We start from the raw sequence: 27,990 nt of genomic DNA, 5'->3' as shown, positions 1-27,990 counted from the left end.
ACATGCCGTTGCTGCTACATAATGGATGACCCTTTTAATGTGGATTGATATAACAGTCTTTTTACCCTTTTAATTTGGAATGATATAAAAAATGTTACGAAGACATCGTTAATACTAAAAGAGGATGCAAAGTTGAACTTAAAATACATTATATATGTATGTATGTATGTATGTATGTATGTATGGTGAACTGTCATTTTAGTCTATGAATTATCACATGAATGAAAATTAGGTCTTTAAACTATTTTTTTCAGAAAAATAAGTCCTTGAATTATAAAAATGTGCCAGTTACATCCTTAATATTATATTCAAAGCTTAAATTCAATTTTCCGTCAATTTAAGTCATGTTACTTGCATGTGATACACATTGAAGGGTAACTTGATAATTTTACATAAAGAAATAGTGTGTGGAGTGAACTTTTGAAGGTAAATAAGACGTTAGATTTGCAATTTATATTAAATGTTAAGGGCTTATAGGCGAGAAAAGAACAATATTACACTCTAAAGTGTGTCAAGTGACTTAATTGACGAAAAATTAAATAAAATAACTTTGAATATAATAGTTAGTAGGGATGACATTAGCAATTTTAATGAATTTAGGGACTTATTTTACTGAAAAAATAATTTAGGAACCTAATTTTCACTGAGTTGATAGTTCAGGGACTAAATCATCACTTTACCTATATATTTATATATCTATGTTAGGATGACTTACTAACTTATTGTGATGAAGTTGAGTCGGTAGGTCTATATCACGTAGAATGATTTTTTCTCTTCATTCATTATCTTTTACTTGAACGGTTACGATTAAGGTACATCAACATCTTGTATTGATTTTTTTATAGAAACAAAAAGACAAAAAGCAAAATGTGAGAAGAAAGAAGGAAATGAGATGAGAATATAAAAGGAGATGAGAGAATTCTATTCTCTATCACATGCATTAATGAAATAGTTCAACATTGTCCCTCTTTTTCTCCTCCTCCTTGTGCCCCCGTTGTGCTCTTCTCCAAAAAAAAAAAAAAAAAAGCTTCCAACCGTATGTAGGGGGAAGCAAGTCTAAGTGGGAATGCAAATACATATACGCATACGACTACGAGAAGGAGGGTGGGGCCCGGAGGTGGGACTGGGAGAGTCGTTCCTTCGCGTGACTTTATCGTACGATACAAAATGCTATATAAGACGATTAAGATAGAAAAAAAATTATGGTAAGAGGTGAAGTTTGTTAAGATTTATGTGTAAAATTAAAGATTTTATCTAATTTTTTGTTAATTACTAACATGTGATAAATTTGGAGACTAGGGAGATTAAATTTGGAGAAATTTTTTTAAAACTAAACTACATTGAAGTTGAGAGTTGGTTTATTCCTTAACCGTTGATAAACGTGTTCATTCTTATTGGTGACACATCATTTAGTTTGCTAATTTTGCTTTTAAATTTAGTCACCCTAACATTACCCTAGGCTAAAGTTGAACCCTCCGTTTGTTAGTGTGTGATGCTACATTTGAGGTTAATTTTATCGTTTTAGTCTCGTATGCAAGCCTAATATACTAACAATTAATGAAAATTGGCGAAATTTTTAATTTTGAGCTTAAAATACTAAAAGACTTCACTACAAGGTTTAAATCCTAGTTTTTTTTTTTTTTTTCAATAAAAATTATTTTTCAACTACTGTATCACCACATAAATCTGCTCCAGAAGAGTGCCCTATTAGACCAATCAAAGCCAAGAATTGCACAAATGAAGAAAAGAGATAGAAAATGAAAGAAGAACAGATAGGTGATTCTCTAATAATCTAATATTAGGCATAAAAATAAAATGAAAGAAATGATTGAGTGTTACTGCTGCTGAGCCTGAGAGATGTGTCGGTAGTCGGTTCGGCTTCTCCCTCTCTCTCTTGTCCGCTGTCCTCCTCAAGTCCTCCATCAACTCAACTCAACTCTGTCATTCCGCGTCAAAGGAAAATATAATATTATTATTTTATTTTGAATGTTTGAAAAATCAAATAACAACTGTCTGCCTGATGCTTCTTCTCCAGCAGCACAATCACCATCACCATCACCATACAAGAAGAAGAAGAAGGCCAAGTATTTGACTTTTTTGTGGACTTGATTTTTCTTTACAATTTAATATTATTTTTATTCTTTCTCTTGTATTACTGTATGGATCTGGTTTTGTGTCGGTTTGCTTTCTGAAAAACTCTCTTACCCCCGAAGTCCCATTGGATTTGGATTGGATTTGAGGCACTCGGCACTCGGCACTCAGCTACAGCTGCCAAGGGACGAGAGATCGGAGAAGAAGAGGCATATCAATTATGTCTCCTTCCAATACAAGGTCGGCCGAGAATAATGGAGGAGGAGGCGGCGGCGGCAAGAATTACATAGAGCACCAAGTCTCAAAGATGGACACACTGGCCGGCGTTGCCATCAAATACGGCGTCGAGGTTTCCAATTTTTCTCTGATATACCTTTTTTAATTAGCTTCCTGCCCTGCCTGCGCATTGTTCCTAATTACGTTTAGTGCTTACTAGTCTTAATTGCCAAAAATTGGTATGGAATTGATAAATGGTAAACACTAAACAGGTGTGTGACATTAAAAGGATGAATGGGTTTGCTACGGATCTTCAAATGTTCGCTTTGAACACCTTGAAAATACCTTTGCCCGGAAGACATCCTCCCTCTGTTCCTTCTCCAACCACAACCACAAGGTAACATCTTCTCATTTCTCTCATTCCGATTTCCAACAATTTATAACAAGAAAGAGAAGAGATATCATCTTTTTAATGTGACTCTTGACTCTTGATCTGAATCCTACATTTTAACATGCTACTTGTTACGTCTCTATGTTCGGAATACCATTGCTAGCGTAGATTTATTATTCCTGAAAACTTGATGTTAGGGTTCCTTCCTTAAGACTCTTTATTGTTTATAACAAGGTTGAAGCATTTCTTCTTAAGTTATGACGTTTTCTTTACCAACTTTCATGTCGGAATGGATGCTCAAGTGCCTCTTAGTCTCTCTCTCTCTCTCTCTCTCTCTATAGCTGCCGCTTTACGTAAAGCTAATCATCTGTATAACTTATTGCAGAGAAAACGACGTTGAAAAATCCACCCCATGTCTTGGCCAATCTATTGTGCTAGAACCATTCTGCTCTTCTGTGGGTTCAAAACCTCCCAATGAGAAGAAGGCCACTACAGCAATGAGCACTTTACAGAAATACTATGGTCTAACATCTCCAAACTTGAAGGGAAAAGCGGAAGGCACCGAGATGGCTGTCTACAGAAGTCGAAGTTCTGAATCCTTTGATCAAAGTGCGGTCTCACCATTATCTGACCCTCTAAGTCACCCTAAGAAGTCCAGACATTCTTCCATTGATCTGTTGTCGGATAATGGTGCAATGGCTGATTACCTTGCAGCAGAACTTGGAAATGGGCAGGGTGAGAAATCTGATGACAAATCAGTCCGGAGGCGTCAGAAAGCTGAAGTTGATAATGGGGCTGTCACACCTGAAAAGTTGTTGAAAGGGGAAAACAGTGGTGGGACCAGAGCTTCAACAGGAAATGGTTTAGCCATGAGGCAGAAGTCATCAAGCCGAGCATCGCTGCCATCTGATTCGGAGTCAGGATGGTTGAACTCTATTCCGGTGGGCATGGGGGATTCTATCACTGTCATGACAGACGAAATGGCTGTGGTTCAGAAGTCGTCAAGCACACCAAGCTTAAAAGACCAAGACGGTAATAACACATCATCAATTTGGCCAACTTCAAGGTGGAGCTTGACACAAGACATTCAAGCTCTGTCAAGTGCAACGATGGCCAGACCAATCTTTGATGGCTTACCAAAGCCAATAACTGGCCGCTGGAAAACTGCCCTTGATTAGAGAAATTCATTAGCACTGTGATATCATCGATTTGTTTCCTTACACTCGATCCAGTTGGCTGAAAATTTCTCAGCTACAGATTACGCCAAAGGCATACATATTCTAGAGCTGGTGCAATATTAAATATACTTGACAAGGAGAGGATAGAAGGAAAATAAAGTGAATAAGATATGACATGCAGCACTATGTTTATAACAGCATATAAAGTGTGAAACAGTAGATGCCATGCCGCAGCTTGAGAAAAGGAGATGGTATTGGTATATGGCCAAATTATTTATTGTTTTGTTCTTGTTTGCTGTCATGTGTTAGTTTGTAATTTGTATCGAAAAATAGGAATCTGGCTTCTTGTATTGGGTCATGTTATGTGTTATTCGTTGTATAATGTATGTGAGAATTGTTTGTTGCTTATTGGCAATGTAGATTGAATTTGTTAGCACAACACTCTCTTCTACTTCATCTGTTGCATCTTCTATTGGTGGTTTGTGCTCACTGGCTTTATATTGACACTCTCAGTAAGAAGCAACTTTGCCTCCACCCACCACTCCAGGCTCCAGGCTCCAGGCTCCAGGCTCCAGCCCATGTCTATGGCCTCATGCTCGGGCTCCGACCGACGGTGGTTTGCACATTTGAGGGCGGAGACAATTGAATTCAATGAGCTTAGGAAGCAAACCAATTGTTATCAGAAACATTTGATGCAAACATTTGGTTGTGAACTTTTTTTCTTCCCTTTTTGAACTTTCAACAGCGAAAACAATCTAACAGATTGCACTTGTATGCAAGATTTGTACAAGTTTTGGATTAAAAAACAACATTACTGAAATTCATCAGCACCATATATCAATTCTCAATTGACGAAAACCAACATCGACAAATTACTACATATCACAAGGATTTTGGGGCATTACAATTCTTTGTTTTATCACTCACAAAACCTAAACCTAATTCATTAGCCCCTTCTCCTTCTAACAAACACCTAGGCGCATTACAAACATCGTCACAGATCCACAATATTACTGATCAGACGGCGTTTCTGTTAATGCCTGAAGAAGAAGGTGAGGGGTGATGGTCGTGATCGTGGTCGTGGCGGTGATGGTGTTCGTCATCGTCGCTGTCGTCCTCGTCGAAGGGCTTCTGCTTGTGGAAGATGCAGCACTTTTTGGAGCTCTTCTTCTGCATGAACTCGTTGTCCACCGTCCCTTCCTTCCACGACACCTGCTTCTTCTTCCGATTCAGCCTCAGCACCACACCTTCCGATTGCGACGACGATGCGCCCGCGTTCTCAAGGGTGATGGTCGTCGTCAAGCTCCCGCTCGTCGTTGGTGCTGTTCTGCCTCTACCTCTGCCGCCGCCGCCGCTCATGCTTCAATCGCAAATCGAAATCAATCGTCTATCGCAAAGGCGTTTGGCCTGGTTCACTCGGTACCAGGTCTTTTTTGCCTCCCTTTCCGATTTTTTTTCTTCTTTTCTTTTTTCTTTCTTCTCTTATTTATTTAGATTAGAGTTGTCTACCTTTGACCGTTCTAACCGCTCACCGACACTTGCTTGCTTGCTTCTTCCTCCTACTTTCATTTTGCGTAAATTATATTTCATGCGTACTTGTATACGGAATTAGATCCCTTCCGGATCCCGAGATCAATGAATATTAATCGTTCATTAAAGATCGTGTGGTCATAATTAAATATTTTTTTTATATTTTTAAAAGTAAAGCCGTTTTGTTTTTCGTAAAAAATATAAAAATTGTGACTGCACAAACTTTGATAAACGGTTAATATTCATTGATCTCCAGTAAAGAGATCCGGAGAGGATCTAATTCCCTTGGATACAAGTTGATTTGAATGATCATTTGATATTGCTTAATTTTGTTAACTAATTCTTGTACTTACTGTACTGATCGATGTCGATCAGGCTTTAGAAAGGAACACTTGAAGGATGAGACGAATAGTATGGGAATCGTTACAAACCATGGCGAACGTCCTTTGAAGGAAACTAATGAAAACACACGGAGTCGCTTCCACAAAGAAATCAAACTTTCAGACAAGTGCGATCCAAATGACGTTCGCGCTAAGTTTGACAAGGCAGGAGTTCTTACAATTATAATGTCGGTTGCACATGATGATCATTACCATGAAAAAGTCGTAGCAGCAGCTGCAGATGAACACAATAACAATGCCATTGACAAACAAAAATCAGCAACAACCGCAACTACTAATTACGATCAAAGTAGTGATTATGATCTTAATAAATCAACAAGCTACGAATTTAAGAGCCAAAGGATTATAGTTTCTACAAATTTGAAAATGGGAAAAGATGTTGCAGTGAAGCTTGTGCCGGCGGCTGCCGTGATTGTGGCTTTTGGATTTGGCGCATATGTTGTCAAATATTACAATAAATAATGGACCACCATAACCATGTATACATACCAATTAACTAATGTTTATCAAATTCTAATTAATTAATTAATAAAAGGGAATTGTTATTGGCATTCCAAAAATCTCATTTTACACTCAAAACTTTATATAATTTAAAAGAAAAATATACTTGTGAGGAGTGTAGAATGAGATTTTTTGAGTGCTAATAACATCTTCCCAATAAAAACGTCATTTGAATTTTTATTCTGTTAAGTTGAAAAGGAAATGGCCGGTGTATGGATATAATTATATACCCAAGTGAACTGCCATCGATTGCGGGGATAGCTCAGTTGGGAGAGCGTCAGACTGAAGATCTGAAGGTCAGGTGTTCGATCCACCTTCACCGCACATAGAATATTTTTTTCTTTTTTCAATTCGTTATTTTATTTTTATTTTTTTTTCAAGCGTTATTTTATTTTTATTTATTTTTCAATTGAAAAAAAACTTAAGAAAATAATTAATATATGAATTTGACCTATTCTGAGTGTGGCGGTGCTGGAGAGCGGAGAAAGAGAGATGGGATCGAGAGGAGCAGGGACGGTGGTGTCGCAGCTGACACGAGCGAGCAGAATGAGAATGAAATTGCAGACGGCGTTGGAAGCGAGCGTTTTGGAGATTGAAGACGTGTCGCATCAGCACGCTGGCCATGCCGCCATGAGAGACAAGGCCAATGCCAATGGCGAAACTCACTTCAACCTCAAGGTCGTGTCCCCAAAATTCGAGGGGCAGAACCTGGTGAAACGACACCGCATGGTCTACGATGCCTTGGCTGACGAGCTCCAGTCCGGCCTCCACGCGCTGTCCATCGTGGCCAAGACTCCGCAAGAGATTGCCCCCAACCCCAAATAATAGGATTCGAAATTCCACCGAATGAAAACTCTCTTGTGGTTAATCCAATTGCTGATTGGTACTCGCTAGTGTTTTATCTATGCAGCAGGATTTGTCAGATTATTATTATTATTATATATTATGTATTTTTTGTTGGTTTTAAATGTGAAATTGAAATGCTTGCTTATATTTTAGTTATACATCCAATTTGTTTCTTCCAGAATTATGCTATGCGCTTTGATTATAATTTTGCAGTTTTCAGTTGCGGTCTGCGCTTGAATGAATGTTTTGCATTTTGCAAGTATTGAGAGAGAGAGAGAGAGAGAGAGAGAGAGAGAGAGAGAGAGAGATGAAAATATGAGGCTTGTGAGAGTCAAAAGTTTAAAAACTCAGACAGAAATAGAAGAGAACAGGAAATAATGGAAAATGGAAAATGATTGTAGGCATGCTTTGAGGAATGCCAACCGTTTTTCCTTGGAATTAGTTGAGCCTCTACCTTCATTCCAGCCTCTCTCTCACTCTGTCTCTCTGTCTTTCTGTCTCTGTCTTTCTCTCTCTCTCTCTCTCTCTCTCTCTCTCTCTCTCCGTGCGTGGGCCTTGCCTTCCTTCGCTCTCATGCCTTAACGCCTTGCCTCTGTTGTTGTTGTTGCTGCTGCTGCTGCTGCTGTGTATGTGTTATTGTGTTGTTGTTGTTTCATGTCCCGTATCATCCAAACCAACAAACTAGCGAAGGTAGGAGCACAAGCACACACACTCACACTATCAACAATGAACAACAAAGCCTCTGTTTCGAAAGACCTCAATGCCAAACACGTCAAGGTTTCCTTTATTTTCTCTATTTCAGTCCCTCTCTTTTCCTTGCACATTCTTGTGCTACACTTACATTTCCCATTATTGTTTCTGTGTTGTGTTGCATGTTGTCACTTGTGCCTCCAGATTTTAGAAGGTCTTCTTAAGCTGCCACAAAACAGGGAATGTGCTGATTGCCGGAGCAAGTACGCATTTCACATCCCTCTCTTTCCTTTTGTGTTGCATATTTTTACTACTGTCTTCAAGTGCTATTCTCGGCTATATTTCATATTGTTTGGTCATGATTGTGGCAATTTGATGTCCATATTAACATGATCTTCGTGCTGCAATGTATTTCTTTCAGAGCTCCGCGATGGGCTAGTGTCAACCTGGGAATATTTATTTGCATGCAATGCTCAGGAATTCATCGGAGTCTTGGGGTGCATATTTCAAAGGTTTATTTTTATACCTATCATTTCTCTATTTCCTAGTTCATATGCTGTTTGTGCCGGTAAGGTTTTTTTTTCCTTTCCTTTCCTGGCTTCTCAAATTCAAATGGATTGGTACTCATTGAAGAAATTGAACAGCCATATGACTAGAGAATTATTCTTGGTTTCTGAAATTGTTAAAGATAAATAATGAGGCCATTTTATACCTTCTGAGTAATCGAAAATGTTTTGAATGACAATGGTGATTGGCATCTTGAATCTGCTATGAGGTATTCCTGTGGTCTGGTCTACTGGACTACTTTTATCAAAGTTAAGTAATATTCTATATTTGATTGTCAATCTGTTTGAGTAGCATATGTTTTCATACTATTGCAACTCTATGTTCTAATAATAGCGTAGCCTGGTTGATCTTGGAAATAGGTGCGGTCTACAACTTTGGATACATGGCTGCCAGAACAGATTGCTTTTATGGAATGTAAGAACACGACTATGGTAGCTGATACTGATGCATTATTTGTCATCTTAGTGCCATCTTTTTTCCTCTTTTTCCTCGAAATCATTTAACCAAAGTAGTTGTTAGAAAACATCAGTTCAGTATTCATATTTTTTCCGTGTGTTTTTAATCTTTTCTAACTGACTACTATCTTCTGATTCATTATCTTGCTAAATAACTCTCTATGCACTTTTATGTAGCCATGGGTAACGAAAAGGCAAACAGTTATTGGGAAAAAGAATTGCCACCAAATTTTGACAGAAATGGGACTGAGAAATTTATTCGGGCCAAGTAAGTTGTTTTCGGAAACTAATTATGAGCTTCATGTGGAACATGGAGAATGTGTTGGTTATTATTTCCTTCTGCTCTTAACTTTCTAGGGAACTTGCAGGTATGACGGAAGAATGTGGGTTGTGAAGAATGCAAAACAACCAGCTCTGGAACCAGTAGATATGAGCATCCATTCCAACAATTTGGTAAAGGGTGGAGCCACATCTGGAGCTCCTAAGAAAACAAGGAGACATTCTCTTGAGGAAGCAATGCTTTCTACGAACCTGGTGGAAGCTGCTCCTACAGTGGCAAGGTCCCGTGGGGTAGATTTTTTATCTGGTTATGTTTGCTATGTTATCTTGATGAAAATGCTCAAATTTTTTGTTTCTGACCCTTAATTGAGTTCTTATGGGTCTTGCTCATTCTTAGACCTATAAGGGAGCTTTAGAAAATTGGCTGTTTAAAGATGAGAGCAAGAAAGTCGAGATTCTTTGTTGCCGATATCACTTTCTTAGGAGTTTATGAGATTGAGAAATTAGGTCTGGTGAAACAAAAAAAGGTTTTCTCTTTTGCCTAATATTTGTCATATATGATCCATAATTTGACTTCATAGATTATTAAGCTGCTATTTGCCTCTACCCTTTAATATATACCTATCATACTGTACTTAGGCCTCGCCCAAGTTTTCTGGAAGAAAAATTTATAAGGTCCATACCAAGTAACCTATTATATAACTGATTTCACGTGGCGAAAAGATGACACGAATGAGAAAAGTCACTACCCATCAGGAGCTATCTGCTTCCGTGATTTGTTGTATGTCTACTCTTTCATGTCTCTTTGCGTGCTTTGTCAAATGTGTTTGTAATGCTCTTATCTTCTGTAAGTAATTTTTATGGTACTTTTGACAAGTCGAAGGCATTTACTAGTTAATATTTACCTTGTTTATTGCAGGGCTCTTTAGATTTGAATCATAAGTTTACTACTTCACCTCCAGCAAAGGGGCCACCACCTATGATGGAATGTGATGCAGTCACAAAAAAGATCAACGGTACAACAGACCTATTTGGCTTGCTTTATGTTCACGATGCAAAGCAGAAGTATGCCACTCCCCCACTCTGGCAAACTTTTGATTGTAAGAAAATTATAGTAACATGTTTCTTTTTGTTACTTATATTTTTGTAGTTGGGTAGGAAGTAGTAAAATTGAAGAAAGGGAGACGGAAAATAACTTGAATTTGAGTAGTTCCTCCTTAAAAACCCCGGCAAAAACATGTTTATAATTAATACATGGAAAAATGATTTCTACTGTCATGTAAAATTGAGTGTTAAATTGTAAACACTAGACTCAGCTCTAACCTTGTGATCATCCATGATTTGCAGGAGAAGATGATTTTTTGAGTTAAGGCCATGGTTTATAACTGAACTGGAGGGAGCACTGACTCTGTATTTATTCCTACCCTAAAATTGTAGGGTTGGGCATCAAGGTTTGCTGTTTTCATTTGATCTTGGCAGATTTTGCTCTTCTTTCCTATTCGTATTCCTATTCCTATTCCTATTCCTATTCCTATTCTAGGGAGTACTAATGTCGCACACTATGGATTATGGAAGAAGAAAAAATGGTGTAAAGGAAAAAGAATTGTATCAGATGATATGCAAGAAAACGCTCGGGCTGAGTCTGCAGAACATGCCATTAACTTAATTGGTTTCTTTGCTTGCAAGAATGAGGTTGTTTGACCGCCGTATGTATTTGCGTTTGTTCTCACGTCCATCGATCACCTTCAAAACCAAAACTAGTTTCTTCTGTAATAAGACTACATTTATTTTCCTTTCTTGTTCGTTCCATCCTTGTACACTGCAACAGAAGAGGAGAAGAGAAGATCAGATGGGATCTGAATCAATCAAAACATTTATTTTCTTTTTCTCCCGTGTCTTCATCGATCTCATATTCTGTAATAACAGAGACAGAAAAAGAATTAATAAACAAAAAAAGGAAGATATGTACGTAACTCTTAGGGAAGAGATCCCATCCGGATCTCTCCCATCAAATCCTAGGGATTTGGAGATTCCGACTCTTGAAATTTGATTCAACGGTTACAACTATTATAACTTTTAGAGAGCGTTTTGTTTCTAGCTGTTGAATCAAATTTTAAGGATCCGGATCTCCGGATCCCTAGGATTTGGTGGGAGAGATCCGGATGGGATCTCTTTCCTAACTCATAATAGTAAACAAGAGCAAAAAATTAATTGATCTGCTTGGAGTTGGACGTTCATCATTCATGATTTGAAAATTGGAGTCCCACAATCCAAGGAATATTATAACTAATAATACAGTGGGAAAACAAAGGCCTTTTATATAAATGATCATGTAATGTAATGTACTATTATTATTATTATAATAAGGGCACATATAGCTTTCATTAGATTTGCAAATCATACGGTCAAATTTGCCGACACTACTAAGTAGCAGGACTGTGTTGCAAATCCTATGAAATACAAAAGAAATCTGAATTCGACTTTCATTTTAACCCCCTTAATTATGCATGCATACTTACAAACAGTTGATCATCAGATTATATGCTAATTAACTATAGAATTACATGTACAACAAGATTTAAAACAAGTGTCTAGGTCTCTTACGCATTGACTCCATCGATTGGTTCGTTTTAATTTAATTGGAGAATGTCAGAAGAAGAACATATATCAATAATTGCATTGCATGTACGTTATATATATAACCAAATTGGATGTTATATATATGTTGTTATCTAATTGGAAGGATTTGACCCAAAATTTCAATTTGGCTCCTAGAGATCATGGATTTATAACTTCCCTTCATACTTTGCTTTCTTATATATATTCTTCTATACAATAATTATATTCCAATATATAATATAGGGTAAAAGACTGTTTACTACCCTTATGTTTCGTGGTTTTCAACATTTAGTACATCAAGTTTTTTTCGTTTCAAAGTCATACCTAAAGTGTAAATTTTAGAGTAGTCTCATACATCCGTTAGTCAAACTGTTAAATGTGCCGTTAATTGTGACGTGGCGCCCATGTGGACAATGACTGGGCGCCACGTGTCAGCCACGTTTTTTTTTTCTTCTTTCTTCTTCTTCTTCTTCCTCCGACTGCAACTTTTTTTTTTCTTCTTCTTCTTCCTTCTCCTTCTTCCTTCCTCCTTCTTCCTTCCCCTTCTTCTCCTTCTTCCTTCTTCTTCCTTCTCCCTTCTCCTTCTCCTTCTTCTTCCTCCGAATCTGGGGAAGTTTCTTTTTTTTTTCCTTCTTCCTCCTCCTTCCTCCTTCCTTCTTCCTTCTCCTTCCTCCTTCTTCCTTCCTCTTCTTCTTCTTCTTCCTCCGAATCTGCCCATATTCGGTTTTTATTTTTTTTCTTCTTCCTTCTTCTTCTCCTTCTTCCTTCCCCCTTCCCCTTCTTCTCCTTCTTCCTTCTTCCTTCTTCTTCCTCCAAATCTGGGGAAGATGAAGGTTTTTTTTTTTTTTTTTTGAGGAAGATGAAGAAGAAGGAAGAAGGAAGAAGGAGAAGAAGGAGGAAGGAAGAAGGAGAAAAAGAAGGAAGAAGGAGGAAGAAGGAGAAAGAAGAATAAAAAAAAAAAAAAAAAGTTGCAGTCGGAGGAAGAAGAAGAAGAAGAAGAAAGGAAAAAAAAAAAGCCGAATCTGGGTAGATTCGGAGGAAGAAGAAGAAGAAGAAGAAGAGGAAGGAAGAATGAAGAAGGAGGAAGGAGAAAGAAGGAGAAAAAAAAAAAAAAAAAAAAAACTTCCCCATATTTGGAGGAAGAAGAAGAAGAAGAAGGAGAAGGGGAAGGAAGAAGGAGGAAGAAGAAGAAAAAAAGTTGCAGTCGAAGAATAAGAAGAAGAAGAAGAAGGAGGAAGAAGAAGAAGAAGAAGAAGAGGAAGGAAGAAGGAGGAAGGAGAAAGAATAAGGAGAGAAAAAAAAAAAAAAAAAAACTTCCCCAGATTTGGAGGAAGAAGAAGAAGAAGAAGAAGGAGAAGGGGAAGGAAGAATGAGGAAGAAGGAGAAGGGGAAGGAAGAATGAGGAAGAAGGAGGAAGAAGAAGAAAGAAGGAAAAAAAAAACGTGGATGACACGTGGCGCCCATTTATTGTCCACATGGGCGCTACGTCACAATTAACGGCAGATTTAACAGTTTGACTAATGGATGTATGAGACTGTCCCAAAATTTACACCTTAGGTATGACTCTGAGACGAAAAAAACTTGATGTACTAAATGTTGAAAACCATGAAATATGAGGGTAGTAAACAGTCTTTTACCCTATAATATATATAAGAGTGAAATGACATGTCAACTGTTGACCCTCTCTCTCTCCATATATAATATATATAAGAGTGAAATGACATGTCAACTGTTGACCCTCTCTCTCTCTCTATCTCTCTCTCTCTCTCTCTCTCTCTCTCTCTCTCTCTCTCTCTCTCTCTCTCTCTCTCGGAGCATCTTCTTCTAATTTGATACATGTATAATATCCAATAAATATAAGGGTGTGATATTCATACACCTCTTTTTACTTTTTACTCACCTTTTTTATTTTCGGCAGTTGAATCAAGGGAATTAAAGAAGATCAAATAACATAAATTAACAAGGAGTGTATGAGAAGTAAAAGAAGATGTGGATAGCACACCCCTAAATATATATTAATTACAACCCTTCACTTCATCATGAATTAATCACGAACGAATCGAACCATCTTTCAATTAATAACTGAGACATGCATGCTTTTGTCGTCCATGATTTTAATTCTGTGACCTCTATATATAATGCATCTAAATATAAAATTAATTGGACCTTTTATAAAGGGCTATGACATTAATTAATTAATTACAAGGGGTCATCTTCAAACTCAAACCAACAAAATCATGTGCAATAGGGGAATCGATGGGGCTGAGTCATTACATGGAAATTGGTTTCTTTATATAATAATCATCTCTGTCTCATGTTTCGTTTTTCCTGATGGAGATCTGCCTTAATATTAAGCTTATATATATACAAGTAAGAAAATTTTAGGAATATCATATTTTTACCATATTGATGCATAATTTAATGGGAAAAGTAACATACACATAGCACACGGTAAATGATATGTTGGTTATATGCGTTATGTGACACACAATGTGAAAGTAACATTCAAACTAATTAAACAACCAACTGCATGATGAACAAGCACCTAATCTTAATTAATTAATTAATTTCGGGCTTTTTCTATTTCTCTGTGTCCGAGTTCACACAACTCACTGTGTCTGTGTGGCCATCTCCCTTTCCTATTGGATAATATACCATTGCCATTTACCTAGCTAGCCATGTGTCATGTGGGTGTGAGTGTTTGGTGATCGCAACTTGAATTGAAAGATTGCTAGTTTGTTTTAATTTCATATATAGCATTCGACAAGAATATAGAAATGGTCAATTTTTTTTCTTTTTACTAGGCAGGGACATAGAAATTAAAATGTGAAAGAAAATATTACCTAGAAATATTTTATGAGTTGGGACAAATATCATTTTTCATTTAGAAAGAAGAAAAAAAATCGGAGAATAAGCTGCTTTTATGCGGCAGGCGAGAGGCCAGTGCTCATGAAATTAAACCAACACTGATGGTGAGGTGAGGTGAGGTTTGTGTGTTTTTCTTTTCTTTTTATCTTGTCGATCGCGGAGAGCCAATTGGTACGGATTCAATCATACAACCGGCCTAGATTATTGTCCTTGCCTGCCCTAGCTAACAACTCTCTCTGCCACCAACTAATTACTTTACAAATTTTTATATTAATTAGCTTCAATTCTGCATGCAGAATAGTAACATGCTGGAAGGAATTGCAATTTGTCAGTGTATCGTTATTTGAATTTGCCTCTCAAGTTCTCAACTAAGACACTTAAGACATGTCTAATAACCATTTTGTTTTTTTTTTTGTAATTAGTTAGAGATATGTGTTATATATATATATATATATATATAGAGTATAGAGAGAAAGAGAGAAAGAGAGAAAGAGAGAGAGAGAGCTTGTGTTTATATATATTATAGCTAGGAAAGTGAAAAGTGATGGTATATAAATATGTGTATGGAGCATGCAAAGGATATCATGATTCGTGAAAAGATGATGGCCATAGATACAATATAATATTTGATTTGATATATTTGCAAAATGCAAAAAGCAATTATAATTAGTACGTGACTTATTGGTGCTTAGCTTGGGAGCAAAGCAGGTGCCACCCCAGCAAATTGGAATTGGTGGCTTTGGTCGTCCTTAGTCTTCCACCCCAAGCAACGAACCATCATATCGTGTAATTAAAGACTCACCATCAATACAACCATGTATATAAAGCACGCTGAGCCCAATAAGTCAATGTGTGCCATTTCCACTCCGACTCTCTTTAGGAGGAGAGAGGGACCACTAATTCACCCTTTATTTCAAAAAGTAATATTAGAGAGATCAAAATTTTTAAATCAAATTGCAAATTAAATGATGTGTCACCCATAAGAAACAAGTATGTTAATCAACACTTAATTAATAATCCAATCATCTACAACCACATTATTTAGTTTGCAAATTTAGTTTAAAAAATTTTGATCTCCCTTCTATTTCAAATTATTTAGATGTGAAAGATCCTTCCACTTCCAATTCTAATTCCAATTCTTCTTTCCTTGAATGGTATATAAATTCTTAATATATATCGCTGCGTAGGGCCCTTCCAAATCATATATTTCCTTGTATGCATCATATCATATAAAAACCCTAATTCCATTGTGCAGTGGCCACTTGGCAATTAGCTAGGGCGAGGGAAAAAGTTAAAACAAAAGGGATAGGGCGCCGCTTGGTGGACGCCCACCACTAGCGGCAGAGCTTCAAAGTTTCCAACGCCCATCTTCAAACTTCTCCTCTCTTTCTGCCTCTCTGGTTTGGTTTCTAGTGGGAGATGAATATACATAGGCTATTTGTATATAGGGGTAAAGCCCCTACCAGCAGTGTGTGTGACTCCAACATATGTCTCCATCTCTTTATATAAACATTAATCAAGCGGTAGCTACTTGAAACAACCAACAATACAATTCATTATATATTCACTGCGTTGTTTGCTTAATTGTTAATCTTAATTAATTACAAGCAGCTTCCATTTATCCCTAATCAGTAATAAGGAAAGCAGATTGTGGTTTCAATTCTTAGAAGTTAGAAGATGATATATATACACGTGTGAATCGACTTGATAGCTAGGTCGAGGGCATGGACATCAATCACAAAAACTTTTCTTCAATTCATTAGTTTCTTATACGTATATAGCTACACGTATCATAATTCATAGATCGTCGATATCTCACATGGAGATGGAACTATATTCTAGTAGAATTGTTTATTAATTAATCTTGCCGTTGCTGCCGATGCAATCGAAAGAAAATTAAACTGCAGTAGCAATTTAAAAAGCATATGCATGCAGTACATTGTGTATTATATATTTGGTAGAGGATAATGATAGGGGGTCAGTGGTAATTAAGTTGGTCACCCAAGAAGCCAATTTATAAACAAAAGTAATCTTTGAAAAAAATTCACCTCGATATACATATCTATATATCTAGAATGTTACTGCAAATAATATCATTGTTACACCTCTACTCATATAATAGTATGGAACAAGAAATCAAGGATGTATTTGAAATATTTATAGGCAATACTCTATTCATTCTTTTTAAACATAATAACATTTATTTTTAAAATTTTACATACTGTGTTCGTGCTCTCGATCTAAAGTTGACCTTTTAGAGCTTTCCTTCACCTTATACGTCAAATTAATCATCACAGTGGACTAAAAACTCACTCGTTTTACCATGAAATCCTCTACAAAGTGCTCAAAAAACTTCAAAATTTGTTTTTAATAGCGGAATGAGAGTATTAACCACGCTCGAACATGCCAATTATGTCCTTCCATGTGTTCATTGCTTGAAGGAATACATCAACTTTTGTTGTTGTTTGTTGATATAACGGATTATCCATGAAGGACTTCAATTGCCAAAATTGAAACTACATGTCCTTAAGTGAAAGATCCTTCAAACTAAGAGAGCAATATTCTTATAATTTTAATTTTGTTATATTCATAATTGGTAAGATATCCCAATCATGTTGACTTATAATTACTTAAGCATGTGCTGATTGGTAGCTAGCTAGTACTATGTACAAACAGTTTTATTCTTGTATGCTAATAAACTGGTTTTTCATCAAGAAAAAACGATCGAGCTCAACTTTGTCACCGACTCATCAAAGCAACTAGGTACGTATGTCAAATGAAAAGGAAACCCACGATGGAGAATTGGATGTATCGATCGCAAAATACACCAAGAGGGGATTACTGTTTACCTAACAATGTTGGGCTTGACCAAAGAGGGATAGTGATGCATAATTATTAACGACAACTCAACCTTCAGTTGTTGATCCCTCAACGGGTATGTGTTAACCAAAATCAAAGCCAAAGCCAATACTGTACTGTTTGTGATCGTGACTGTAGAAAGATTTCTCTCTCTCTCTCTCTCTCTCTCTCTCTCTCTCTATTGTAAATGTAATGCCATCAATCACTAGTAGAATTACGTATTAGTAGTCTAATATGTACACTGTAGCTCATGCCAAGTGACGTTATTTTACTTTTATTTGCTTGCTTTGCTACTATAATATATCTAATGACTGTGTTAAAATTAATATCTATCAAAGAACGAAAAAAGAAGAACCAACGCATTATAAACTTGTATTCTTATTCGATTAATTAAAATAAATAAAATACAACAAAGTATCAAAACGACTATGCAACCAAACGGCTACGTTCTTGTTATACTTAATTCATACAGAATTACAATTAAAATGCGTGCTTATAATGACCTAATTATGAAACACATAATAAAGCAATCTTAATCCCTAATAAAAATACAAAAGGAACTATAATTCTTATCTTACGATAAAACCACAAACATAATCAACATTCTTGTGTTCTTCATCAGTCATTGGCTATCTTCAACATTCCTCCTCAGCCCTTACCTCTTGGCAATTAGGCAATCAGCACTGGCAATGATATGATGTTCGTAGCTAGCTGCAATGTATTGGCTGACATGAAGCGTGCCAGTGCCTGTGCAACTTTTGATAATCACGACAAACGACTCCGACACATTTGAAGACGAATCGAAACCAACGGTACAAGTTCATTTGGGTTAAAGTTGTAATTACAGTTGGTTAGAGGAGAGAGGTAGGTTCCAAATGAACTTGTTGGGACATGGCAGAGTGTTTTTGGTACTTAGTGAGTGACTAGTGAGCTATCAGTTTCAACGCAGAATATTCATAATATAGATTTCGTAAACAAAGTAGTATAATGAAAAAACGATCGTGGAAAAGCAGAACCAGGCAACCACAGGGGGTGGGGTGGGGTCGGAGAGATTTTTTAATGTGATCAGTACACATAGTGATATATCATGTGTCATTATATAAATGGTGAAATATGTATGTTAAAAAGTTAATAACTTAAAAAATAAAATTTCCCACCACTTATATAAAAACACGTGGTGTACTATCTATATTCCCCGTCACAACGAAAAATTTCTCGTAGGGGTAAAGAAATCCTCTCTAGATCCCTTCAACCAAATCAAAGGATCCAGACCCTTGAAATTTGATCTAACGGCTACAAATAAGGAGTCCCTTTAAAAAGTATAATAATTTTAGCGGTTAGATCAAATTTTAAGGCTCCGAATCCTTTAATTTGATGAATTTGGTGAAAATAATCCGGAAATAATCCCTTTCCGTGGGGGTGGTGGCTAGTGCATGGCTGTGGGTGTTCCCTGGGGTCAGACAGAAGGAGACCCCCAATGGCCCCCAATGAAAGGGAGGGTCCATTTCTGCTTATCATCAGCCTGGTTAACTTATGCCACTTTCATCGCATGCAAATGCAATGCATCCTCCTAAATTGTACAAATTAAGATTTGAGATATATTTGTAATATATATTTCCTTCCTTAATAATTTGTAACTAAAATGATGATGAGCACCTAGCTAGCTAGCTTCTACTAGATCTAAATAATTATCCAGGGTAATTAAGCTAATAGTTAGCTTGGTATCCAAGAAGAAATTACAAACTTTGATTAGTTGAGTGGGGTTAACAGAAACACGATGATCAATATCATCATCTACTCCTATAGGCTATAGTTGTATATACATATAAAGACAGAAGCTGGTTAATATTTGTTTGTTTGAAAAATAGTGGAGGAAATTTAGGAATGGAGAACAGCTGCTGATTATCCAATATCCACCCACCAATTTCCAACCAACCCCTCCAAAAACAACAACTTAAAACTATATATATACAGCTTCCATTCCATTTTGGCTTAAGGAATAGAGAAGGAGCTAGGGAGGGATCTTTTGTTGAGCCAAGTTTACTTCCTTAATTGGTTAATTTGTTTACAGTTTGTACATAAACTGTTCTTTACAAAATTACAGTGTAAGTTGTTACAGAGAGTGCATGGTCATGACTCAAGCTTAGCATAGCATGTGGAAATATGGGATCTTTTTGCTGCAGGGTTAGTTCTTAGTGTTAGAAAATTCCGGACTGAAAAATTCACAAATTAAATTGCAATATATATATATATATATATATATGTCTATTAGAAGGTTCCATTCCTAATTCCATTAAGGCTTTTTAGGATGACATCAAACTCATGTTGAGCTAGCAGGTGGATAAGTTGTGAGATAATATCAGTGTGTTAAATCAATAACACGTCACATTAAAATTTAGTACTTGATAGTGATAATTAACTGTGTTGTATAATGAGTTGAGCATGCACTTATTATGAATTATATTTAGAAGTAGGACTGAGCCGTGGATGAAAATAAAGCGGCATGGTCCGAGATCTAATGGAGATTAGATTTTAGTTAATTAATCCAAAACTTTGCTCGAACTTGTAACATCAACTAATTTTCTAATTTGGTGCTGGTGCTGGTGCTGATGCTGGCCCATATATGACCATAATAAGAAAAGAAAGGGTACTTTAATAATAGAAAGAATAATGTGGCAAACGTCGAACAGTTTGGGAGAGGACGTGAAGATTGGACGGCAGAGATTTGATCAATTAGGAGTAGTTGTGGGGAATTTAAGTTTAAGCGCCTCTCACAAGCACAAAGGGCCCTTCCCTTTCGAGTTTTTAAGCCCTCCCTCCCTGTCCCTGCCTCTTGGTCCTTGTCCTTGCTCATCTTAATTTCTGTCTATCTATCTATCTATCTTTCTTTCTTTCTCTCTAAACAAAAAGCCCATTAATCTCTGCATCACCATTGAAGTCGAAGAGATGCAAAATCCGTCTGCAACTGCAAATGCAAACTGCATCCGTTCTCTGCTTTACTTTCTGTCCATTCTTCGTAGCTCTATATGAATGAATTAATCCTAGTCCATTAGCCCACCTTCATTCCCTCTTCATTTTCTTCTTGTTAATTTCTCTTTTTCTTAGTTTCTTTGTTTATATATATGATATGGGAGTGATCCAATTTTTTCATGTGATCCCATCCTAGCTAGGCTATAAAGGCTGCTCATATACATATTTTCATCAAGTGCCACGCAACTTAATCATCTTCTTGTCTTGAGCCTTAAGGTATAAATTTATTCCAGCAAATTTTTATGCTGTTTTAAGGAACCCTTTCGTCTCTCTCTCTCTCTCTCTCTCTCAGAGTTCCTAGTCTCCGTGTCTAGCCTAAGTAAAGTAGTCTTCAATTTCCCAAGTCCCTACTGTTTCGAAAATGGCGGTTTTATATGCTATTTTGGGTCTCATTTTGTCAAGCAGAGGCACAGCGTGTGGTTTTTGACACATTCTCTGCTTCTTTCTTTCTTCTTATTTTGAATTTGAATTTCTCTCAGAACTTATCCTTCTTTGGATTAGGAATTAATTATAATTAGGATACAAATTAAGATGATGGCGGATGCGTTCAAAAGAGGAAGACTGGAAACGGCAATCTGGGCAGCAAAGGTGTTGCTGCTTTGTGTAGGGACAGTGTCGACAGTGGTATTCTTCAAAGCAGCAATCATTCCTTACTTGCTCAACCTCTGTCTTTCCATCGTCCCTCACATCCGGACTTCTTTCAAAAACTGCTGCTCCTTATCTCCTCTTTACATCTACATCATCCTCAACTTTATCATCCTCACCATCGCTGCCTCCTCCGCTTTCCAACGCCAAAACCACAACCACAAGCACCACCTTTCCTCTTCTTCCGTTGCCTCCGGCGACACTACTAAAAACAATGCCAAGACCACTGACAACATTGACCCCTCTCACGATTTTATTTACAGTCCAGACAACAACACCGACAACAAGTACAACAGCAGCCAATCCCAGATGCTGTCCGCCCAGCCGCCGCAGCAGCAAGACAGATTATTCCAAAGTCATCCGGAAGATGATGCAACTTTTCTATTCTCTTCATCATCTCTAGACAACCATCCGTACACATTGAATAATGAGATGATCAGTTGGCATGACATTCACACAGTACAAGAAGGTGTAATTCCAAATACTATTCTGCGTACTAGTACTACTGCCTTTGAGTATGATGATCATCAGCGATCTGGGCCTTCACCGGAAAAGTGCTGCGGTGACTCAATGCCAACGGAGGAGGAGGAGGAGGAGGTGGAGGCGGATGATGACACCAAGACATTGGACACGACATGGAAGGCCATCATGGATGGGCAAGGCAAGGCAAGCGGTAAGCACCTCAAAAAGAGTGACACTTGGGACACGCCTCCTCGCCTAACCGGCCGGCAATTGGCCATCACAAATACCAAATTCAAAGACCCACAACGTCAATTGAATCAATGTAACTTGGATGATGATCACGATGACGAGGACGATGCAGTGACATGGGCTCGACGGGAGCTCAAGAAATCGGACACGTTTAGCGACAGAGTGTCTTTGAGAAGGCAAAAGTCGATGAGTCAGGAAGAGTTGAACCAGCGAGCAGAGGCCTTCATCAAGAAGATCAACAATGACATCAGACTTGAGAGGCTAGAATCTGATCAACGCCGTTTCAGGGAGATTGCTAGCACTGCCATTTAGCTTCTACTCGTACTATTATCATAAACCTTTTTCCTTTCTTCTTGGTGTGTATTTAATTATCTTCGTTTTTGTTCATTTACTTTTATATGCACAAGGAATACCCCGAGAGATTCTCTTGCTGTTCATTAAGCTTGTTTATCTCTTATGTATTTGTTAATTAGTTATCAGCTGGCAGAAGCTCATCGAGTACCAAACCATTAGTTTTATATGTATGGTTATTATATATGTTGATTCATAAACTTTGTTTTAATTAGTACTACTATTGCTATTATATTAGAGTTTTGTGGGAGAAGACTCAGCTGAGAAATACCTTTTTGGCCTTTGGCTTAAACACTAATCATCTATATATGCTGTCGAATCTTTTCAGGTAGACTTGTGTTTTCTGGAGGATTATATTTTAAAAAATAATAAACATGCGCATCTTTAATTATTCTCTCACTCATTCATGTTTAGTTTTGTGTGTTGATTCTGTTTAATTTAATTAATTGGATGATAAAAAAATATAAATATTTCCTTTATGTATTAATTAGAGAACGATCCTTCAACTCCTTGTTTACAATTTTGTTTAATTGATTGTATGACTATCCAGAATCCACTCCACCATATAGATGATATATGATTATATGTAGCCTGTAGGCATGTAATTGGTTAGTGTAAGTATCAAGCAAGGATAGGAATATGTATAGGTTAGGCAGGTTTTAGTAGGCACTTAGGAGTGAGGACAGCATCCATCCAATTTAGAATTTACAACCAATGGTTTCTCAGCACTAATTCAAGATTAAGCCGAATTTTGAAAACAAACTAGTGTATGCTCAAATCTGTAAAGAATTGAGGACATTGTCTCACCTCCCATACTGTACGTAGAGACTCTCCTCTCTACCACATAAGGAAAAAGTCTTTGCTTTCTAAACTTGCGGAGACTATGGGTTCGTTTAAAAATGATTTTAAAATGACTAGAAGTGCTTTTGGTGAAATTGATTTTGGGTTCCAAAAGCATTTAAGAGCTTTTTGGAAGAAGCACCAAATATGTGCTTCTTCCAGGAAGCACGTAAAGTGCTTTTCAAGAATAAGTTTTAAAAACATTTTCACCAAAAACGCTTTTAGTTATTTTAAAAGCACATCCAAATGAGCTCTATTTATATTTTGAAACGAGTAGAATATATTATTTTAGATTTAAAGAAAGAAAAGGCTGTACTGAAATAGAATTCGTATTTGATTAGCAATGTGGTGTAGAATATCAATAATCCATTTTTGATTAGTAATGTGGAATTTGTGTGGATTTAAGATTAAGAGGCAGGCTAATAAGAGTTTTTGGGCCAAGGGAGGAATAAAGAATCTCCAAGTATCAAAAAAGGGCCCCTGCCTGCGAGACCTGCCACCAAAGACAAAATACAAAAGTTGAGGGTCTCTTGGATTTCATTCAAGTTGAGCGACCTTGTGTAATGACTAATGAGCTGGTCGAAAGCGCCTCCCTCCCAAGTCCCAACAGGCACAAGTAGACTTGTGGTCTATTCTCTATAGGGTATAGATGAATGATGATGCCCTGTAAGCTGTAACCCAACAAAACAACTTTTCAGAATTTGGCATAGCATGAGAAATGAACCCTTTTAACCCAAAACCTTGGGCTACAGGTCTCTCTAGAGCCTCTACACTAAAGCAAAGCCATCCAGGGGAGGAGAGATTCTAGCTAGCTCATCCACAACAGTAAGGCCTCTACCATTTCACACGGCAGGCCCAGCGCCTCGAGTCCTCTTCACTCCCTTTTAACTTAATCCTAGCACCTATCAAAAATGGAACTATATTAATAAGTAGATGTGTGATATTCACATATCTATTTTTATTTCTCATATATCTTTTTAATTTTCGACAGTCTAATTAGATAAACTGAAAAAGATTAAGGACAGAAATCAACAAGAAATGTATGAAAAGTAAAAAAATATGCGTGGATAGTACATTTCTAATAAGTAGTTCAGTCCAATCCAGTATCCAAACAAATGCATCCTTAAAAGTCGCCACAAATTAGGGGAAAAAGATAAAATAAAATATTTCCCAGAATCACACACTCGCAAGTCGCAACAGCCACTACCAGTCTGCCATTGCCACTATATGCTGTATAGCTACGGAGGCTCCAGCTACTGTTTTGTCTTTCGTCACAGGAGAGAAAGAGAGAGAGAGAGGAGGCTGAGATGGCGGCTGCGGTGGCGTCGTCAAATCCGAAAGAGGAAGTGAAGACGAAGAATAAGAAGGAGGGATTGGGGTGGATAGAGTGGATGAGGGGGTGGTTGTATGTGGTCTACGAGATGCTGTTCCAGAGAATCACCGCCAGCCACTTGCAAAACCCCATGCCTTTGCCTCCCGTCAACGATCTCACTTGCATTGTCACTGGATCCACCAGCGGCATCGGCCGCGAAATCGCCAGGTCTCCTACTTCTCCTTCCTTCAAATCTCCAAACATTCACGAATTCAGTTTCTTGTTAGCTTGTTTATTTTAGTATAAATAAATCAACTCGATTTGCAAGATTGTATTAGGATTCGGGGCTCCGCCCCTCTGTTTGGTTACTGAGAACTTTTGATACCCTGGTGCCCATTGCTCAATTTCATTTCTCAAGTTCGAATTATATTTGCTTGAACATGAAAACTGAACAGGCAGCTAGCGGAATCAGGGGCGCATGTTATAATGGCGGTGAGGAATACGAAAGCGGCTAATGAGCTGATCCAGAAGTGGCAGAATGAATGGTCTGGAATGGGACTTCCTCTGAATATTGAGGTATCTTATGAACATCCCAAGGGCCACCGCCAATCTACCTTTGATTTCATTAATTGTATGCAAATATATAATTTTGTATAATCTTTATAGGTAATGGAACTTGATCTGCTTTCATTGGATTCTGTCGTGAGATTTGCCGAAGCATGGAATGCACGTTTAGGCCCTCTTCATGTTCTTATCAACAATGCTGGGATATTTTCAATTGGAGGTTGATCCTTTTACTGACATTTTTACATATTTCGAAGCTTCGTCTCTTCAGAATCTTATTTTTCATTTACTGGAATACTCTGCCTATGGTGTGTTCAGAGCCGCAAAAGTTTTCAAAAGATGGTTACGAAGAACACTTGCAAGTGAATCATCTGGCTCCAGCACTGCTATCCGTCTTGCTATTGCCTTCCCTCATTAGAGGCTCTCCGAGTCGAATTGTTAACGTGAATTCCGTTGTAAGTTCTATGATCATCGTGCGTAAAATTTACACGCCTGTGCTTATGCTTTTTTAGGTATATACGATACATATAACTTTCACACACCTATTTACACACACATGGAATATTGGCGCTATAATTTATTTCACAGTTTGATATTCTTGTTTTACTGTTATATAACATAAATCTGAGAATGCTGTCTTTCTTTATATAGATGCATTATGTTGGCTTTGTTGACACAGAAGACATGAACGTTGTTTCCGGGAAAAGAAAATTTACAAGCTTAGTGGGTTACACAAGCAGCAAGCTGGCACAGGTGCTCTTAGAAGTCTTTATTGTTTGTTGGTTTGCATATTTTAGCTGGAACAAGCTTGTAAGAGCTACAAGCTTTCCTCCCTATCTGTGTCTGTGGAAAGGAATTAGGTCCTTTTGATCCGTAAACTGTTAGCTACTCTATGTGGAATACAAGTGTCTCTGTCTTTATTTAGATCTTTTTAGTTACTTGGTCCTGTACATTGATCAAGTGCTTGATAATTGGGTGCTATAACTTTAGCATCTGCTTGTCTTTTTCGGCATTCCTTTTATGGTTTCAACATCTGCTTTGATGTCTCTAATCGTTTGTAAAAGCCGGTCATCTATTATCCAAGGTTGGACACTTGCACATAATGAAATGTCAATTAACTGCTGTGGTATGTATATAATTTCCGGAGCTGTAACATGACTACTCTAACCGAGTTGTATTTGGATTGCAGATTATGTTTAGTAGTGTCCTACATAAGCGCCTGCCTGCTGAATCTGGCATTAGTGTAGTATGCGTTTCACCTGGAATTGTCCAGACTAATGTTGTAAGTATCTCGATGCTTTCCTTCCCCCTCCCTTCTTCGTTACCTCGAAGAAGGATATGCCTTCAAGGTTTCTATATGAAAGTTTAATTAACAGTCTTGCATGTTATTGGTTTTATGTACCTTGAAGATTTTATATTCAAAGCTTCTCTACATATATAGTATATTGAGTTTTATGTATCATTTTGGGTTTCAATTAATTGCAGGCAAGGGATCTACCCAAGATTGTTCAGGCTGCTTATCATCTAGTACCTTATTTTATGTTTAGTGCTCAAGAAGGTGTGTCATTCTTGCTATTACATTTCATTTTCCATTTTACCTTCTTACTTATAAGATACTGAAGACACCCCAGAAGAAAGGTTTGTAAATATAATCTTTGATGAGTAGTTAATATCATTTTGTATTTTACTGCAATTAGTAAAGCTAGAGTTGGGCCATAATTAAAGTCACATGATCTTGTTAGTTGGCCAAATAAAGTTTATAAAAGATAAGACAGAACAGAATAGAAAGGTCGGTTCTTCTCATCATCTTCCTGTCATGATCCTGTTCCTATTCACTTTGTTAAACCCTAAGAACTCGCTTAAACTCACCTACGAGTTTTAAACTAAAGAACAGCAATAATGCTAAAAAAATCTCTTTGTCGATAGGAATGTCTAAGAAACTGAAACACATATATGTGCTACGAAGATGTGGCTTGTTCTTTTATGTGCAAGATGCATATATGTTACCTACTAAATTTGAAATGTAAATATAAAAAAATGAAACAAAGATTAATCCGAGTAGCCCTGGGATCATCCTAGACTTGTGAAGTTTGGATGAAACCTCGTCTTTATGATAGATTATTTCTTGATCACTTATTACATTACGAATTTTTAACCTATCAGGTACTGTTGACCTTGCTCCTAGGTGATCTACTTAATAGATCCGAGTTTTACTGCTATGCAATAAATGAAGCGTTTGATGCTTCTAGAAAACTGAACAAAAAGAGGGGAAGGGAGGGAATGTGAAAATCATATTGTAATGATTTATTGTATGCAGGTTCTAGGAGTGCTCTGTTTGCAGCCACTGATCCCCAGGTTCCCGAGTACTGTGAATTGTTGAAAACGGATGATTTTCCTGTTTGTGCCTTTATTTCTCAAGATTGCCGTCCAACGAATCCTTCAGAAGAATCGCATAATGTTGAAACTTCTCACGAGGTGTGGGAGAAGACATTTGAGATGATTGGCCTTCCTTCTGATGCGGTGGACAGGCTTATAGAAGGGGAAGAAGTTGCAAGCAGATACGGGGCTCATGGGGAGTAGCCTTGTTGCATGATATGCTAGAAGTGCGTGTCGAATGCTCAGCCTAGATAATGTGCGGAAGGGTAGAATACAGAAGAAAGACTGGAGCGCCACAATCATCTGGAAGAAATCTGAAGAGATGGTGCTGCGTTGTACACCACTTTAATTGTTTAGATTTGTTTTAGTCTATTGACGTGTGCGGAGACAGAACGATTAGGAAGGTCTGATGTTGGTATTTGGTTCACCCCCGCCCTTCCCACTGGTTTAATTGTTTTCTTACTGTAAACTAATGTTTTCAATTTCGTAGACAGTGTAGAGAATTATTTAGAGACACAATTGTAGTCTTAAAGATGAGTAGTGACTTAAGAATAGAGGTGCTCTTCAACACGCATTTGTGATTTATTGTGGACTTACCCACACCCACGAATTCAGATTTCAATGAGATGGGATGGATGTTATGGAACAATGCAAGATACAATAGTATGCC

General features: G+C 37.4%; 6 protein-coding genes and 1 non-coding gene across 15 annotated transcripts; 6 read left to right on the top strand and 1 right to left on the bottom strand.

Annotated features, from left to right (window-relative positions):
• Positions 1–1,759: 1,759 nt before the first annotated feature.
• On the top strand, positions 1,760–4,315 carry LOC126599737 (uncharacterized). Its single transcript, XM_050266157.1, has 3 exons — positions 1,760–2,440; positions 2,580–2,704; positions 3,084–4,315. Exons 1-3 carry the CDS (start codon positions 2,312–2,314, stop codon positions 3,874–3,876), a joined length of 1,047 nt encoding a protein of 348 aa, XP_050122114.1. The 5' UTR covers positions 1,760–2,311; the 3' UTR covers positions 3,877–4,315.
• A 352-nt stretch (positions 4,316–4,667) lies between these two features.
• LOC126599739 (protein phosphatase 1 regulatory subunit INH3-like) lies at positions 4,668–5,354 on the bottom strand. The gene has a single exon (XM_050266160.1). It carries the CDS (start codon positions 5,233–5,235, stop codon positions 4,894–4,896), a length of 342 nt encoding a protein of 113 aa, XP_050122117.1. The 5' UTR covers positions 5,236–5,354; the 3' UTR covers positions 4,668–4,893.
• A 1,205-nt stretch (positions 5,355–6,559) lies between these two features.
• TRNAF-GAA (transfer RNA phenylalanine (anticodon GAA)) lies at positions 6,560–6,632 on the top strand. The gene has a single exon. It is a non-coding gene; the product is annotated as a tRNA-Phe (tRNA).
• Positions 6,633–6,749: 117 nt separating this feature from the next.
• On the top strand, positions 6,750–7,335 carry LOC126600540 (sufE-like protein 1, chloroplastic/mitochondrial). The gene has a single exon (XM_050267116.1). It carries the CDS (start codon positions 6,801–6,803, stop codon positions 7,131–7,133), a length of 333 nt encoding a protein of 110 aa, XP_050123073.1. The 5' UTR covers positions 6,750–6,800; the 3' UTR covers positions 7,134–7,335.
• A 132-nt stretch (positions 7,336–7,467) lies between these two features.
• LOC126600539 (probable ADP-ribosylation factor GTPase-activating protein AGD15) lies at positions 7,468–11,033 on the top strand. Of its 9 annotated transcripts, none has more exons than XR_007615466.1 (10): positions 7,468–7,931; positions 8,049–8,107; positions 8,266–8,356; positions 8,771–8,825; positions 9,044–9,134; positions 9,235–9,436; positions 9,543–9,654; positions 9,860–9,926; positions 10,065–10,245; positions 10,493–11,033. XR_007615466.1 is itself a non-coding variant. In XM_050267115.1 (7 exons), exons 1-7 carry the CDS (start codon positions 7,809–7,811, stop codon positions 9,559–9,561), a joined length of 630 nt encoding a protein of 209 aa, XP_050123072.1. In that variant the 5' UTR covers positions 7,468–7,808; the 3' UTR covers positions 9,562–9,851. The 9 variants fall into 9 exon arrangements, 2 of the variants coding, with proteins under 2 accessions (XP_050123072.1, XP_050123071.1); XR_007615467.1 differs by having other exon boundaries at positions 9,543–9,674; positions 10,065–10,210; XR_007615465.1 differs by having other exon boundaries at positions 9,543–9,674.
• A 10,022-nt stretch (positions 11,034–21,055) lies between these two features.
• LOC126599201 (uncharacterized) lies at positions 21,056–22,189 on the top strand. The gene has a single exon (XM_050265527.1). It carries the CDS (start codon positions 21,056–21,058, stop codon positions 22,187–22,189), a length of 1,134 nt encoding a protein of 377 aa, XP_050121484.1.
• Positions 22,190–24,208: 2,019 nt separating this feature from the next.
• LOC126600182 (dehydrogenase/reductase SDR family member FEY-like) lies at positions 24,209–27,969 on the top strand. The gene is made up of 8 exons (XM_050266745.1): positions 24,209–24,608; positions 24,836–24,956; positions 25,047–25,164; positions 25,263–25,399; positions 25,596–25,697; positions 26,134–26,226; positions 26,430–26,502; positions 27,262–27,969. The coding sequence occupies exons 1-8, from the start codon at positions 24,376–24,378 to the stop codon at positions 27,522–27,524; spliced, it is 1,140 nt and encodes a 379-aa protein (XP_050122702.1). The 5' UTR covers positions 24,209–24,375; the 3' UTR covers positions 27,525–27,969.
• The last annotated feature ends 21 nt before the right edge of the window (positions 27,970–27,990 follow it).

This window comes from Malus sylvestris, chromosome 14 (assembly GCF_916048215.2).
Source record: "Malus sylvestris chromosome 14, drMalSylv7.2, whole genome shotgun sequence".
Classification (NCBI taxonomy): domain Eukaryota; kingdom Viridiplantae; phylum Streptophyta; class Magnoliopsida; order Rosales; family Rosaceae; genus Malus; species Malus sylvestris.
This window is presented reverse-complemented; position numbering and strand designations above follow the sequence as displayed.